The sequence below is a fragment of the Anneissia japonica genome, unplaced genomic scaffold (genome assembly GCF_011630105.1).
Source record: "Anneissia japonica isolate Jap-2015-1 unplaced genomic scaffold, ASM1163010v1 scaffold287727_len1644234_cov201, whole genome shotgun sequence".
Lineage (NCBI taxonomy): Eukaryota > Metazoa > Echinodermata > Crinoidea > Comatulida > Comatulidae > Anneissia > Anneissia japonica.
The window spans coordinates 306,685-325,248 of record NW_022713615.1 but is presented as its reverse complement, the minus strand read 5'-3'; the positions used below and the strand labels follow the sequence as shown (position 1 = coordinate 325,248).

Here is an 18,564-nt window from a genome sequence, read left to right as displayed (position 1 = left end):
ATGTTTCCTTGTTATATTTTTAGTTGAAAAATAACTTATTAAAATACTTTATACAAAAAAAATTTAGATTTAAGAATCAGGCAAGCGGACTAATCCTCCTCATGGAATAGTTTCATTATTATGTGGCAGCGTGTTTTAAAGGCTACAAAAGAGCTACAGAAACCAATAGGCCTAATAACGATAATAAAAATAAGTTATAATTTTTAAATATCTACCTTGCTATTAATTAAGTTATTTTCTTTAAACCAATCAAAATGAGAAAATATTTCTCGCCAATTTGTATACGCATATGATTAATATCGTCCCTATTCTTTGCATTTCCCCGACACAGGCCTACCTTTCCGGTGTGCAACAAACACCCATGTATATATTTTATCCATGATTAGATCAATCTTTTAATTAAATTGCATGAGTTTTCCAGATTTTCACTTTGTCCATCTGTGGCCTACACCTTGAGGCTGATTGAGCCCTTCGTCTGAGAAAGCAGATTAGCTCACGTGGTTAAACTTGTGGCTGCCAATGTGAGCGTGCTTATCCGTTGACATTTATTCCCCGGTTCCAGCTTTTGTGTTTCAGCTGATTAACTAGCCCCCCATCATTTGGATGAGTCGTTTAAGCTTTCGGTCCCATGTGTGCATGTTAAAGAATGCAGTACACTCTTTCCGAAAAACTGATTGTCTCCCGGAATTCTGCCCAATTCACCACCAGAAAGACCCTGACGGAAGTAAGTCTTCTGACATTCGTGTGTTATGATCTTAAATGTCATGCCTAAATTTTACTTTCCTATAAATCCGCTCTTAGAAAACTGTCATCCTAAAATACCTTCAACACTCTCTTAACTCTGAAACCATTGTTATCCTCTACAAATCCCACATTCAGTCTGCTCTTGAATAATCTTGCTCTGTTTATGGCCTTTTTCATAAATGTGACAAATACTTTTTTTAACGTATTGAAACGCTCCTTGCCAAAATCATTGATCCCTCTGTTTCTTCTTCTAACTATACTCACTTCCTTCGGCATTCTTCCATTGGACTCGTGCCACAAATATTATACTTTCATCCCTCACATTCATTTCTTCCACCTCGATGATCGTCCTCCATCACATTACGTAATTCCCGACATTCTGCTTTCCTGCCCTTCAATGCTCAATCTTTTTTTTTCCCTTTGCTGTGAGCCTATCATACGACCTCACTCTCGATCCCGCTACATCCTCTCCTTCTGCCATTAAAACCGCTCTTTTAATGTAGGCCCTAATTGCATTGTTATAAATTAGCCATTGTATATATTGTATGTTCTATGGCTGATGTTGCAAGAACATTTGAATTGAATTGAATTGAAAATTAAAATTTGAACTGAATTGAATTATCTTATTGTATCTCACCAGAAAAGTATAGAATCCAATTTCATCTCATTGAACATTTTCTAAATCTCATTTCATTTGAACAATCACATCATTTACCAGGGGGAATCCAGAAATGTCCAAAAGGGGGGGGGGGCGAAAGGGGGCCGATCGAGGCAACACCGCCCTAGGGGGTCCGCGAAATTTTTGTGTTCTAGAAGCCCGAACATAACATTTGAGGCATTCTGGGCTATCATTTTTTTTCTTTTTCTTTCTTTTTTTCTTTTTTTTAACTCCCAAAAAAAGGGGAGGGGGGCCGGGGTGGGCCGCCCCCCCCCCAAATCCTCCCCTGTTTACTACATTGTTCCGTAAACCGTTACTGTTCATGCTGTTAATCTTTACTATATTTTTAGAGTGACAACTGTTTTCTCATTAATGAATACACTTAAACATTAGTCAAATTTAAAACAATAATGATTGAATACCATTATTTAAATATTCATATTAATTTATTAAAATGTAATATTCATAAGATGAATGCAAAGATAATTTCAAATTATAAAATTATATACCCAATTTCCACAATGTAACATAAAAAGCAAAATTCCTTATTTGAAAACACAGGCACATTACTAAGAATATTATTGTTCAGAACAAAGTGCCAATACAAAAAAACGTTTATAAACAGTACAAATACAATGAAAATGATTACTTACCAACACATATTTAACAGGGCCGTAGCCACGAGAATTGAAGTAATCTGGTTGCCAGCAAAGCAAGCACTGAGGCTGGGGGCCAGGGGGCCACCAAGGGCCAAAGGCCTCAGGAAAAATTTGCTATTATTATATTGTATAGATAAATTTTAATGATGTTCTGTAGTAGTATAGTTAAAAAACTTTTTTTTATAAAAATATATTTTTAACTTCCATCAGGGCTATGGTGAAGCAAAACAATAAGTACTAGTCAAGTGTATAAGGGAACCTTTAGCATGATGTTCTGCAAAAGCTCACTGTGGGTAGTTTTACCTACTTGATTTGGATAAAAGCGAAGTCCTAACACTGAATTTCAACTGAAGAAAAAATGCATCCCATTTTTAAAATCAATCATTATAAAACTTATAAGAGAAGAAAATAATGTAAACTATTATTAACATTTCACCCATGGTTCCTGAGTGATGTCAAGAGGGAGTAGGTTGAGTCTAAACATACAGGTGGAATTTAGCCTCTTTTCCTATTCAAAACCTAATCAATTAACTTGTGGTCTGTCAAAAGCGGTGGCTACGGCCCTGTTTAAACATATTCATACATATTCAAACATAGTCATACATATCCAAACATAATTATACATATTAATTCCATTCATTGACAAACATTTGCCACCTTTGTGAGCATGACACAGATCAGCTGACTGTTGGATTAAATTTTAAAAAATCATTTCTAACTAGAATATTTCTATTCTTTTAAAAAATACTAGGCTTAAAAAATGGTTGTTTACCCTCCTCCATCCCCATAAATATGGGTGGCATTATGAAATGTTTTCTTGGTAAAAGATTCTCCTCTGAATATACGATACCTATCAGCAATGTAGGCAATGAAGGCTGCTTGTTACGCCCACAGCCTGTCATGGACTGAATCGGATTGGGTTACCTATTAGGGATGGAGTTTCTACTAACTGCACATGAACAGACCATACATACCGTATGCTATGTGTCCTTTTAACAGTACAGAATATTAAGTCCCTGCAGGCATTGTGGGGGGGGGGGGCTGAAGCATTCAATGCCTGAACAAGCAACGTTTTCTTTATAAAATCTTGTCCGCGGGCACTGTAGTAGTGGACTAACATGTGCATACAGTTACCATACAGTTAGTAGATGTGAATCAAAATGTACACTGCCCTAAATCGTTACTTATGCAGCAGTTTAATGTAAGCGAATTCCCATAATAGATAGAATACAATTGGCATCTAATTGGATTATTACGGAATAAAATATGATGATTATCCAATAGGATGAATCTTCCGACAGGACGGCCCTTTGCAGATACTCAATGCAATAAGTTTTTGGTTTTGTTCCGATAAAATTTTCTGGCTCACAGTCTTAGCAGTGTTGGCAAGTTGGTGCGGATCCTTCACAAGATCATAAAACTCGATAAAATTCTGGGGCATAAAAAATGAAACAAGAATGGTTGAGAAAAGCTCTTGGTCAAACTTCAGATGAAACAGATTACTGATAAATGTAAATGATGGTTAATTTAATCAATTCTAAGCAGTTATGTGGTGGTAGCACGGATTGCTGTAATGCAGTAGTGAAGATAGTATGGGTAATATAATAGTAGTATGGTAGTGATAACAGTAGTATTACTGTATTAGTAAAGCCTATAGCAGTATTAATAGTATTATTAGTAGCAGTAGCAGAAGTAGTAATAGTAGTAGTAGTAATGGTAGACCCATTGCAAAGCACCGAGTGAATTACAGAAATCAGCTTTAATAGATCACAAGACTGGGTAGATATTTATATACTGCACAAAAAAAAAGTATGGCTAAAAAGATTAATCAACGAATCTATAAACATTAGAAGGCTCACACAAATTATCACGTATATATTGGGGAAAATTATTTTGCACTCACAGATTCCTCATCTTCACCGTTTTATAAGTTATATATAATGTAGAAAACATTACCCACAAGGCTAGAATTTATCTCTTCATGTGTTACATTTCTTCAAAATGACTGGAGCATATCATTATGCAAGACTTAATAATGACCATGGCACCAACAAGCAGCCTAGTGTATGGCAAAACTAAATTGACAGTTGGGTGAAAACGCCATTAAATATGATGAGTATTAGTTTATTTAGATGAAATTTATGGAAATGAAGCAAATTTGTTTTTAATTTTCAAGCATATATTTCATATACACCATTTGTTCGGGCCTATTTTGAAAGAGCGCCACCAACATCTCGCAACTTTTCACTGGGGGACTTCCAGCAGCCTAGCCTGAGTAAACTCTGTTTTTCAAGACAAATATCTTCTTTTGAGTACTTCGAAAACCTAAAACACTGCAGGTTTTATGCACCTGTTTTTATATTTATTTTTGCCATTTTGTTTTCAAAGACTAGCCTTAGACTAGGCATAGGATAACTCACTACAACAAGAAGGTCGTTCATCGGTCACAGTACAGTTTAAGACTAGTACGTAGATTGAAAGCCTAGGCCTCTGGAAGTCCCCCATTGGTAGTTGCCACGTTCCCAGAAATTTTAATTTCAAATTTAGTGAAAATGGTGTATAGTTGGCAGTATATTATTTGAATACAACTGACGATGAGCATTTCAATATACCTCATCATCAGAAAATTCGCAGTACATTGTATCATTGCCAGTGGTTAGTGTTCGCAAGCAAGAGTATGTGTGATTTCGCCCATCCTCACATACACAATCTGGTACACAAGTCTATACAAAGGAAAACAAGAAAATAAGAATTAGTAACATTCCCAAGACACACACATTAAAATACCTCATCATCCAAAAATTCACAATAAACTGTTTTTTGCTTTGGTTGTAGTGACCATATACAGGAATATGTGTTGTTAATGGAGTCCTCGCAAACACAATCAGGATAACAGTTCTATCAAGATAAAAATATTGCTCAACCGTATTAATATCTGTGCACACTATAACGTACCTGTGATTTGCCCAATATGGAAGTGATATATCATCATTAATATTATTATTATTATTATCATTAACCGTTAAATAATAATATTTAGTTGACTACTTCAACATTGTGAAGGGATCCATCAACTGAATTGTGCCCTTGTGATACACATTTTTCTTATAACAATACATACATTCATTAAAGTATAGCGCTATTTCATGAAGATCAGAGTGCTTACAGCGTGGACATACAGTAACTTTATTCTCCAGGCACCAGTTACTCCCGTCTGTACACAACAATGACTGTATGGGACAGTACACCGAGGTAACCCTTACTCATCTCAAATAATGTACTGATTTCTTATACTGTAGTGCAGATGAGCAAATTATGTACACAGGGCCTATGGTTTATAGTCTTTATCGAAACAGACTTCACCTTATCCAAAAAGAAGCACCTCCAGAACCATAAGTGAGCGTGACGTACAAAACAGCATGGAAAACATTGCTGTAGGATGCAGCGCCACTGCTTTAACTGTTCGGCCATTTGACTCGCCAACAACGATTAGTAAATATAATTTCTAGTGAGGGACACAGGGGAAGGGCATGAGGAGGCTGATGCACGCTTATATTTTCGCAAGTCGATATGTATGGAGAACAAAAATTAATGGGACACATGTACCCATGGAACATTAGGGGTACGCACAGGACATCATCTGAAGACAAAGCATTTCTGACTAGTATTAATATACATATTGAACTTGTGAAAAATGATGCCATGTTTTTAAAGTCAGGTTCCAAACTACTCTGTTTATCAGGCCCCCATTAAAAATATTAGAATATCACATTAACCCTCTTGAGAAAACAAGTGGGCATTCAACATTTTGTGGTATAGAAAAACCAACTGAGTAGGTGTTCTTCCCCTATACTCTTTTCGTTTACCAAAGATCTTATAATTACAAGATAGCATTCTCCACAATTTCTGCATGCAAATTCTATAATAACACAGTGTAGGGTGTCCTCTTGCAAAAATGATTATTTTTCAACTTTGACATCAGGGATCGTTAACTGAAGACAGTGCATCTGCATGGAAATTCTATAATAACCACTGTAATAACTAGACTGCCCTCCCTCAAAAGTGATTACTTGCTTCTCTTTACTGAACATCAGCGCTTCTATTTGTTAAGCATAAAATCGAGGAGAGCATTATCTTGTAATTATAAAATCTTTGTTGTTTACTTACACAGAGATAGTCAACATTTTTACAGCCTGGTGTTCCCTTCAGAAGCCACTCGCCTTGATGTTCAACTAAAAATTCCTCCCTCCATCCAGTCGACTTTACTGTATCATTCTTCGGGAACTTTAAGAATAACATAAAACAATATAATATGTTCCACAGAATCACATACAAAGCTTGTGATTTCACCTATTTATAGAAGATTAAACGGATGCAATGCTAATAGAATTTTATGTCGAACTTTAATTTTGTCTACTTTCATAATTTTTCTGGCTGATGTGTTTTAAAAATGCATTTTCCTAAAAAAAAAAACATGAATTTTAATAATCTGTAAAAAAATATCTACAATGTAAAGAAATGATGAAAACCCATGTTAAAATCCCATTCCAAATATAAAGAATACCCAGCTTCCTAGGGGAGTAATAAATAATGCTAAAGGCCTGATTACACTATGACGATAACGATCAACGATACAAAGCTAAAAACAATTGTTCCTATAGAAAATAAATAGAAATATGAGATGTTTGCACACTAGCACAATTCAATAACGATTTATCGTGTATACGATAACAAAATATTTAGACATATCAAATGATGTCATATTCATGGAAAAATGATAAAATCATAGTAGTAAAAATGATTTTATTGTTTTCCTATGAATATGAGGTCATGTGATTAGATTTGTGAAATTAATTTTCATTGTATACACGATAAATCATTAGCGAATTGCGCTAGTTTGAAAACTTCTTTTTAATTTCTTTTATTTTCTATATGAACGATTGCTTTTTAGCTTTTTATCATTGCATTTCAACTTCATTACCCTCATCTTTGCTTTAGAACTGATAATGTACTTGAGGGTTTAGCCTATTGATTGTATTTTAATAATCTTTATGCAAAAACCTATAATTTTTTTCATAATTAAACAAACAACAAACACATCTTACTCACCAACAATGGAAGTAAAGATGCACCGTCTATGTCTGAGGGCGGTGTTAATCCCGACAGGTGTACTATAGTTGGCATAATATCGATGTTCATAACTGAGTTGGTAATAACCTTCTTCTTCGGCACGCCTGGGCCACGTATTAACAATGGAATACGCACATCAAATTCATACAGCTGTCTTTTATCATTAGGCAATGAAAATTGTCCTGCAATAATTTTTAAAGACTCAGTCAATTAAAAAAAACTTCAACTGCTATACTATGCAACATAAATACTGTAATGGTAATCGTTTTAATGTTTTATCTTGTTCAGCTCCCCTTTAATGATATGCTACATGTATAAAGGTTTCAAAACAAACGTAACTACTGGGTATTTGTTTGGAAAAAAGAGACAGTCAAACTCTTTTAGGTTATCTGTTCTTAAAATGTTACATGTCCATACTGGCGACCATATTTTTCTTTTGTCGCTCCAAAATTACGGAACTCTCTTCCACCGAAACTTTGATCAACTTCTGATACTGATGCATTCAAGACCCTCCTTAAAACTGATCAAATTCTACAATTTATTATATTAATTAATTTATTATTATTATTATTAAGCTGAGTTCTGCAAATGGTTGAATGTTAAAATGGGAATGTCTCCTTCTCAAACTGAATCAAGCATGGGAAAGGGCCAAATATCCCTAAACTATAGGATTAAAGTCTATTTCTAAGGTATCAAATTTAATAATTAAGGCTTAAAAAGTGGCATCACACATATAGTTTACTTTTCTATAGTAAGAAAAAAAAATACTTCCCCCCCCCCCAAAAAAAAACCAACTAACCATTGGCTTTCTAAGTTTTTGGTCCATTAGTTTTGGTCAACACACAACATTTTGGGCCTAAATTTGTATTTACTAGTATTTTAAAAACTCACCTAAATGAAATCCATTGTCAGAAGTGTATATGATAAAAGTATTATCTATAAGTTTCTTTTCAGTTAGCGAATTCACAATAGCTTCAACCATATCGTCAACTGATAGAAGTGTCCTCCACCTGTAAAGAGGAAAATAGAGTACATAATTATAAAATACATGTCTCCGTCCAATGGGTTTCCATTAGCAGCTTTGGTCCCTAATTAGAATAATAAAAATAAAAACATTCATTAATTTTGTACTACAGAAGAGTGGTCTTTAATTGGAGGTGATCTTAAATTGGAAGGTTCTTTAATTAGAGGGAGACCTGCATATTGTTTCCTTCAGACTTCTACATTCCACCAGCTAAGGTTTAACCATCTGCACTCTGAGAAAAGACTAAGGCCGCAGGATTTAACTAAATATTGAATACCAACATCCTAAGTTTGAGTACATAAATTTAAACTGTGCATTTTTACTAGGTGCATCCCTCAAGCATCAGTTACAAATGTTGTCATTGAACGCAGAAGATCAGAGATGCTACTTATAATGGAATTTATATAGGGTATCTGTCACATGATCAAGGGGCAGCAATAAAAAGCATTGCCACTACACACTGTCACTGTAAAGTTTTAATTAGGTCAATTAGAGCTAGAAATGGTTATGTGGGCTATTAGGAACCTAGTAGTGATTCCCCTACCTGAGTATGATGAGTAATTAGGTTACAGTGGGGTATGCAGGTAACCAGGATTAGGTTTTCAAAGGTTTTTTTTTTCATTTTAAGACAGAGGAAGATATTTAAAAACAAGAATGATAAAAATAAAAAATGTAATCACCGCTTTTTGAATGTTGAATCTACATACTGTAACGATACATTTGACATCGGATTCTTAGCTCTTCGTATCAGCCAATGTTTGTCCTGACGGGAAATTATGAAATACAAAAACACATAGAAGCGTCAAAACATAAAATGTGATTCATCTCATTAAAAGGTAGGTAAATAATTACCATGCCAAATTTAATAATAAAAAAATTCAAGGTACTATTTATTAATCATCATTACCATTTTACCATTACCATTATTATTAATCATTTAATTAAGATTTAACTATGAATGTTGTGACCATATAAACCAACTTGCAAGGGGTGTGTGACTGTTGACAATAAACTATAGATTACAAAATTCTGAACCTATAGACCCTGATATCTAAAGGTCACTGTGCCTGGTTGGTGCTTGGCCTCACAATCATTATAACTGATAATTCAGTACCACACACTTGTGTAGGCCAACATTGACTGAAGAATCCATCTCCATTCTGTGTGAATGATTTATAATTTGATGCCGTCTGCTGCATCTTGATGCAGACTAAGCAGATCTTTTGTGCTCTACTCATGAATCAGTCTCATCTTACGTCCAGTGAGTCTATAGAAACCTTGAAGTACTTAGTAGAATATTCTATTCTGCACAAAGTTAGTTTCTACTCTCCACGCAATGCAGTCTCCATAAAATTGTGCCCATGATCATCAGCCACACAGAATGTGCCCGGTTAGGCAGAAGTTGGTAAAGTTTAAGGATATATGTATGTTTGTATACTTACGCCTCCATGCTTGTTGAAGCTAGGACCTCTGGGTGCATTTTTATCTTTAAATTCCTCCTCATATTGGGGTGCGGAGTCAAAAGGCGAATGGCAGGCTGGTGTTGAAGCCATCAGGAAGAATGGTTTGCTAGAATCTCGCTTATCTAAGAACTCTAAAGAACGATTTTTCTGGAAAATTAAGCATGATGTTTATTGAAAAAAATCAAGTGAATGCATCTTACATTTGGTAAATCAATCAGTATCAGAAAAGAACAATTATTTATTTATTAAATAATAATTATATAACAGCAATTTAATAAATAATCTTTGTATTTCATCCACAGTTTGTATTATTAATTAAAGAATATAAACTTTTTATTCATCATCATCATCATTCCATGCTAGCATGGGTTGGACTGTTCACCATGGTAGCTTTCCTCCAGTCATTTCTAGTCTGTGCAGTTGCATGGCTTATCCGTAACTTGTGGAGATCATTACAGTATATTGTTTTCTTTTATTGTAAATTTTGGGAGAAAAATGTAATGTATTATATAGCAAAAGACTGTTTTGATGATGTTATAAGATTTTATAATCATTCTTAATGTATTATATTCCTATGGAATCTACAGCAGCCTACTTTAGATTATAAGGTTCTGTCCCAAGTGGGATGAATATTAAAACTGACTTTGAATCATGTAATTTAAGCACTACACACCAAATTTCCAATAACAAATCACTTTATTAAAATTTTATCAGATTTTAGACTATACATATTTTAAATTTGGAAAACAATTCACCTGAAATCGTTTCAAAAATTTCTCTTATGAGCATTGCTTGGTAACCATTTATAGAATAACAAGAATTCAGAATTTATGAGTACTTACAATTACATCTGTCAAGTAGTCTTTTTCGTAGTCATCATGATGCGCCTCTGCAGTTCCATTCACCGAAAGAGTATAATTGTAATACACAGAATTCTTCACCTGTCAAAGCAACGTCAAAGTTCAAACTATGTGGTACATACCGACAATCAAAAAAATCAATATCATTTATAAACAAATAGATGTATTATGATGACTTAATTTTTAATATAAGAGCCTATTTATTCTTAATGAATGATGAAATATAAACATCCTGAACTGGTTATAATGCAACTGAATGATGCATTTATTTCTTGAAACTGTCAGTTACAGTATAAGCATGTAATGTTTAAAAAAGACACGAGTGTTGCATTAAACATTAGATTATAAGGCCTGTAAAAACAATGAAAATAATATTAAACAGACATTAAAAACTATAACAATGAAAACCACCCATAATAACTATAATAATAAAAATAATAATAATTAAATAAAATAAATATTAATTAACACTCATAATAGTAACAGTAAATTTTAGTTTTCAGCTGTAAATATTATTATTTAAATTGTCGCTGATATTACAGTAGGAACACAAATAGAAGACCAACTGTCCAAAGTGTAATATAATATAATACTAATAATAACTATAAAGCCTCTCTTACTGTATACTGTAATACAGTCGGCAAAAATGACTCAACATGCTTCACAGAGAAAGCATTAAATCTTAAGTACACAAAAGGTCATAATAAATCATTGACAGCACGATCAACCAAACATCACATAATCAAACCCTATTAGAATTCAATCTGGTAAAAATAAGTATTTTATCAGGGCTTGAAAAAGTGCATGACTGCACATCACCCTAGAGGCATTTTTGGGGATAAACATTTTTTCAGGCTGTAGGTAACCACTAAATTGGGCTATATACTTTTGGTGCTGCAGGAATTTTATAAAGATAATTTTCATTGTTGGAAGCACAATTGTTTTGTGTGACTGATTTGTATTTTTTAAAATTATGAAATAATAATACAGTTAAACTTGCTTAACTCGAATAATTTCTAAGTCGAACAATTTCCAAGTCGAACTTATCTTACATGCCAAATTTTAGTGTTTTCCATTAATTAACAATCTATAAGTCAAATTTTATAGAAGTCGAACAATTTTTCAATGGCATTTTGGATTTGACTTAGGCAAGTTCAACAGTAACAATAAAAATTACAATATTATATCTATATTCATAATTTAATGTAATTTTCATTAAAAAAAGAATCATGAATCATAATTACATGTTTTGAGCAATCAAATTACGAACAAAATTAATTCAGTTCTCAATAAATTTATTAACATTAACAAATTATAAAAATAAAATAAAGATATTTCTAAAACATTTTACCAAATTAAAAATGTACTGAGAAACATCAATATTCATAGATCGCCATTATCATTCCCTAAAGAAGTGATTGGCAATAAAATATTCAATAAATAATAAAGTCAGAAGTCAAAATTCCGCATTAACCTTCTGACTGGTTTGATACTGACACTCTAATTGCACGATGCACTTTCTTAATCCATCCCCGACAAAATGTACGGTATTATGGAAATGTGCTCTAATACAGTCATACAGAACAGGAGAGTGAATAAACCATTGTAGTAAGTGAGATGGCAAATTATAGCATTATAATAGATTGGAGAATGGAAATATCTGTGAGATTTAACACACATAAAATTGGTATATAATTTGTCATGTAATGTTGCAGTAACATTTTAACCCCTAAGAGAGATGTATATGTATTCTTAAAAAATTAAACAATATCATTAAAAAAATTATGAAATACATAAAATAAAATATATGAAAACAATAAATGTTAAATATTAGTACTGTCATATTAGCTAGTACAATTTTTAAATGTTTTAATGTATCAATTAATATTAAGATAGCATATCTTCTCACGGGCCTTTAATTGAATAATTTATTATAATTATGTGTGATACTATCATACGTGACCGACTAACATGAAAGTTTAAATTTAGACTATGCCAGTAATTTTTTTCCCAACTTTGCACCTCCTTCTCCCCTATTGATTCAATGGGAAATATTGCCTTGAAAAATGCTGTGAACTTACAAGACCAATCCACCAGTCCCAACCGGGAGGAATGTGTTCCACACCGCCGGCAGCAGGCTCGCCATACTGAAAACAACACAAAGTGGTCAATTTGATGATAAAACATAAATAAAAGGTTAAAAATAATTTCTGAAAAAGTCAAAAGTCACCAACTAAGCCTAAAACAGACATGTTTATATCAGTGACGTACACTAATACACATTTTACGGACAGCAACACAGAAGATAAATTATAGGTAGCAACAAAAATGACTGATAAAAGTAATAACAATTGTTGATCTCAATTAGAGGTTTAACCAGAAAAACGAAATAGGCTGGGGAGTTACCATGGAGTTAAGAACAAGAACCATATCTTGGGGAACCAAATCACTGTACTTGCAGAGCTACATGCATGCGTTGTGGGCAACTTAGAAACGTCCATTTTCTAGCAGGGTATGAATATGTTTTTAACACGACATACCTGTGCTGCAAGTGAAATTTTCACCGCGTAGAAAATGGTTTAGCCTTATCTTTTTGGAAACCCCACCGAATATCGGTATGAAAACAATGTAAATTCAATCAATAAAGTTTATTTATTAAACATAAATATGCCTTAGTCTAATGCAACATTTGATAGATTCAAAGAATATAAAGAATTTGCTAAAGGTAGACCTGGCCCAACTAGGCTAGGCCGAGCTAAGTCGGCCAAACCGTCCTGGTAACGGTGGCTGTCCTAAATAATTGTTGGCTGTCCAAAAGGTGGCTGGATGTGTATGTCGCAAAATATCAATTGTAATAAACATTTGTAGGAATACTCACTCTGTTAAGATATTTACCAGCCATAAATGTGACATATCCTTGAGATTTTAAGTATGTGGCAAAAGTGCTCTTCTCTGGTCCCTGCTGCCAAGACTTACTGCTGCAGTTGCCCTCCAGGCTGTTGTTCACACTCCCGTGGTTGTGTACATACTTACCTGTGAGTATACTGGAACGACTAGGGCAGCATAATGGGCTACTGGTAAACTTTTAAAAATATAAAATATCAACTTGTGTATTTATCATCTCATTAATGAAACAGAGGCAGTTTAAAGGTGTATTGACACTGAATACAAATTTTCGGAAAGCCAAATCAAAAAATCAAATCAGTGTGTAAAAATAGAGATGCTGGGGTTCAGCGCATCCGAACATTTTTCGGATCTGATATAAATGCAACTCAGTAGTATAGAGCAGGGACGTCATCTCACTCTCTCCATGTAACTGACAATTCTACTACCACTAATTCACTTTTGAATTTTTTTTTATTTTTCATTTAAAAATTATGATGAGAAAATATTTTTTACATCAATAAAAAGGTGCATTTAAATGATAAAAAGTTTCATTATTGTTTGCATAGACACTTATAATTGGCTGGTATCCAATAAAAGTGATATTTCTAAAACATTTTGGGACATACAACTAAATTTACCCAGGGATTTTATGGCAACAAGTGGGCTCCAGAACAGTTTAATCACCCATGGGGAAAATCCTGTCGCAGTCACTGTGTAGAGATGGCATGGACATGAAAAATTTACAAACAGCACAGCAGATGTTGAATGAATTTTTCATTGAATACTAACTTACCATGTTTGAAAATGTTACACCATTATCTCCAATAAGCTTTAACGTTTTCTCCATAGGTGTCTAAGTAAGGAAACATGTTGAACATCAAAATCAATGTTATGAACTAAAGTGTACCCAATGTAAAAGGCAACCATGTTAATGCATGTATATTACAAAATCACATTACATTCATCCAGTAAAATGACAGGTATCAGTGTATAGTATACACCATTTTATCGGGTTTGTTTGAAATAGCGCCGCCAAAGTCTCGCAACTTTTCACTGGGGGATATACAGTACAACCAGAGCAACTTGTTGTTCCAAAATTTCTTTTTCTCACACACACATATATTCTTTTGAGTACCTTTACAACCAAAAACACTGCAGGTTTTATGCGCCCCTATTTTTTTTTTTTTTTTTTTGCCATTTTCTTTTCAAAGACTAGCCTAGGGTAACTCATACAACAAGGTCGTCCACCGGTCACAGCACATAAACACTGGTAACTAAGTAGAGGAAATGCCTAGGCTGGATGTCCCCCCTAGTAGTAGTTCCCAGGTTCTCGGAAATTTTCATTTTATACTTAGCGAGAATGTACTAAATACATTATTTTATTTTTTTAATTGTTTAGGCACAAGGTAAAAGTATTGCCAGCTACTGAATTATAATCAGTAAGTAGCAATCCTTTTCACAACATCCTGTATAATAGACATGATGGTGTGGTGATGATTTGATGACAATGATAATGATGAATGATGGTGAAGAAGATGATGATAATGATGATTATCGAATGATACACCAGACAGAATATCCAAAGAACTGTACTGTACCAACCAATCCATTACTGTTATTTATACATCCAAACAGCAAGAAAACTGAATATAATTAATGATATCAATAATGTTTTTATTCTTTATCATTATCACCATAAATAACAATGTTTTAAAAAACCATGCCTATAAAATCTTTGGAGGAAAATTTACTGTGGCCCCTACTCAGCAGCGCCGCATTCGAGACTGGCACTTCATCAAAAGTAGAACATATAGCAAATTATTGTATTCCAAAAATTACAAATTGTATGTTACTTAGGGCTATTAGACTTGTTGCAACATTAGTATTATTATTTATAATATGAGTAATCAGTATTAAATACTGTAGTATCCCAATGATATGAAGCATCAAACACATTGCATTGTGTATGTACTACCGAATAAATGCTGACATTTTTATTTAAAATAGAACATTATTTGAAACCATGTTTAAGCACATACTATATTGGTACTCATTTGAGATACTTATTGGATCATTTAAGGTAGGGTACTTTCCTATACAATGCATGCCCCAGAAGGAATCTGAACTCAATTCTGCTAGCTGTAATGGAAGTCTATATTCTAAAAGTTATCCCACCATTTTTAGACCAACGTGAAAAATAATGCATATGTTATGTAGTGCATTTCTAACAACCTGTGGCAAGTCTTAAATAAACAGGAAACAAGTCAGGAATTAAATCAAACAAGTCTTGCATTTTAGGTCACTATCTTGTTGATACTATCCCTCTATCTCTCTCCTACAGTATCTCTGACATCATAAAACAACATAATTTATATTACCATCTTTATGCTACCGACATCCAATTATACAGTACATCAACTCTGATCGATCTCTGTAAAACCAAACCTTGAAAACTGCATTCTGAAATTCATTCCTGGTTATCCATAACAACATGCTCCGTTAAAATGGTGACAAATCAAAATTTATCATTTTTGGTTCAAATAACATTCACTCTAATATCAATATCTCTTCAATATTAACACCATTATTTATCCATCTTTGAATGTAAAAAAATCTGTTATTGATTAAAACCTCAGCATGTCTAAACCACATATCGGTACTTATCTGTCAAATTCTACCTTAGTAATACTGCACTTATTAGAAAATATCTGTCGAGCTACATTACCCAGATAATTATACAATCCGTCATAACATATTGCTTAGACTATTGTAATTCACTCTTGCTTGGCCTTCCTAAAAATTCCATGAATTGTCTTTAACAACTACAAAATACTGTTGCAAGTATAATATAACTTTCACTAACAAATGCTCACACATCACACGCATTATAGGTAATCTTGATTGGCTTAAAATCAATGACTGAATTAGGCACAAAATTCTCTTCCTGACTTTAAAAACCCTAATCTTTGCACAACCTTCCTACCTTCATGACCTCTCTCCCAAATATACCCCTTCTCAGTCCCTTTATCCTCTCAACAATGTCTTTCTTTTATCTATTCCCCGAAACGACTTCAAAACTATTGGCAACAGATTTTTCACATCTGCATCCAATACTCTCTGGAACTCTCTACCGTAACATCTTAAACAATCTTCGACAATATCCACTTTCAAAGCTAACAAAAAAAACATTACTTTTAAGGAATCATCATAACTTTCAGTCATAAGCGCATTTAATTTTAAAAATTGTTTTATAACTTGCGCTATAATTAATTTAAAAAAAATTATATTATTATTATATTTTATTATTATTATTATTATTATTTGTCCTTGCCAAGCCCCGAATGACGTTACAGTGAACGGCCTGCTTTAGGCCCAGCAACAAGAGGGTCAGTGTGTCCAACCAGTATGGCCAGTCCAAACAACTTTGGCCGTAGGCCTAACCAGGCCTTAACTAAACAACTAGGCCTACACCACCCACCACCAGAATAGAGAATGAGAGGGTCTTTTGATTGCTTACCATAGCATCCATCGTAACATCTTGGTCGTCTGTCAATATAAGCACGATGTTCGGTGGCTTATTTTGACAGCTTCCAGGAGAAGTAAAAATACATAAAATCACAAGAGTGATGATTAATGAAAAGTGTTTTTCCATATTTCTTCTCAACTAGGGTCCTAGGCCTAGTGAAAATCACTTCTTCGCGGCTCAGTGTGCATCGATGGCAAACCTCGATCTCACGCCGCACATAGCGTAAAATATAAACATCTGTGTCACATGGTAGACCGTCATGTGATCTCTGGATCCTAAATGGTCCAGACGTTGTTCCATTATTTCACTGCGATCTCTATATGTTTTTTCATTTCATTTATTTACAATATACTTTTATATAAAAACCTTTCCTATCCACAGAGAGATGACATGGTCCTCAGGCGACCCAAGCCTAGTGGTTGATGTCTTTTTTCTATGAAATTAATTGAATAAAATGCTAGATGAAATGAAACAAAATTAATCGGAATTAAAGGAGCAGAAATAAATTAAAATGACATGAAAGAAATAAAAAGCAAGAAATAATCGAAATGAAATCAATATATCGATGCGAAATCAATTTAAATGAAAAAGAAATCTGAAATGAATCGTTAAAAAAATGAAATAAAAATTGATGGATCGAAATAAAATGAAAGATATGAAATTACGAGAAATGAATATTTAAAAATGAATATTCCAAAACTATCATTAGATTAAATATTATTAATTTTAAAGAGGTGCTAATTTATGAGTTTGAAGTGTACATTTCTTTCTCCAATAATACAAATGTCTTTTGGATTTAGTTTATAAAAAGCAAAAATCCCATTTGCCGTCACTTAACATGTAAAATACAAATCACATGTATAAACAAAAATAAATATTTCATAAGGGGGCGGGTTGGTGCTTATGCAATGATTTCCGAAAATCTAGAGATAGGTAATGCTGACATTCAATTCATTTCAAGGTCAGGTTTAGGTAATCGATCAAGCCAATATTGGCACATGCTGATGTGGGACAAAAAATTATAGCCAAAAACGCCTCAGAGGTTATTTTTGGGCGTCTGGAAAACAACAATTCCGCGTGGGCATGCCCCCGGACACCTTAAGGGGGTGTTATCTGGATATGCCCCACTTTCGGCCCCCCCTTTCGGACATCTCTGGATCTGCCCCTGTTATACATTTATGGTATTATAACATTAAGATTGTCGGTAATGTATTAATATAAAGGCATATACCTAAAACAATTCAAAATAATTAATAACATAAGAAAAAGGTTCATTCTTCAAATATGACGCATCAAACCTTGTTAAAATACCGTTCAAGGTAGTGTAGAGAAAAATACAATACATAGTGATCTACCATTGCTCTGACACGTTGCAAATCCTTATTCTCATAATCATTATCATAACATTATCAAAATTATTAAGATTTCATTTGTATTATTATCAATTAATATATTTATTTGATATAAATATTGGTTAAAACATGGTAGGTCTAATTTCAAAATAAATAATATCTACAGTATATCATAACACGTTAGCTTTTGTTGTTTTCTTTGAACATTCTGTTTTGTTTGCTATGATCAAAATATATGCAATAAGGATACAAATTGAAATAA

At 33.5% G+C, this 18,564-nt stretch overlaps 1 protein-coding gene across 2 annotated transcripts; it reads right to left on the bottom strand.

Annotated features, from left to right (window-relative positions):
• Window positions 1-1,829: 1,829 nt before the first annotated feature.
• Window positions 1,830-17,191, bottom strand: LOC117108555 (N-acetylglucosamine-6-sulfatase-like). Of its 2 annotated transcripts, none has more exons than XM_033250601.1 (12): window positions 16,942-17,191; window positions 14,218-14,277; window positions 13,417-13,620; window positions 12,620-12,685; window positions 10,521-10,619; window positions 9,658-9,825; window positions 8,896-8,978; window positions 8,083-8,201; window positions 7,171-7,373; window positions 6,229-6,345; window positions 4,849-4,959; window positions 1,830-3,493 (listed from the first exon to the last, which is right to left on the bottom strand). In XM_033250601.1, the coding sequence occupies exons 1-12, from the start codon at window positions 17,074-17,076 to the stop codon at window positions 3,335-3,337; spliced, it is 1,524 nt and encodes a 507-aa protein (XP_033106492.1). In that variant the 5' UTR covers window positions 17,077-17,191; the 3' UTR covers window positions 1,830-3,334. The 2 variants fall into 2 exon arrangements, with proteins under 2 accessions (XP_033106492.1, XP_033106491.1); XM_033250600.1 differs by lacking the exon at window positions 4,849-4,959 and adding an exon at window positions 4,674-4,784 and having other exon boundaries at window positions 16,942-17,190.
• Between the last annotated feature and the right edge of the window lie 1,373 nt (window positions 17,192-18,564).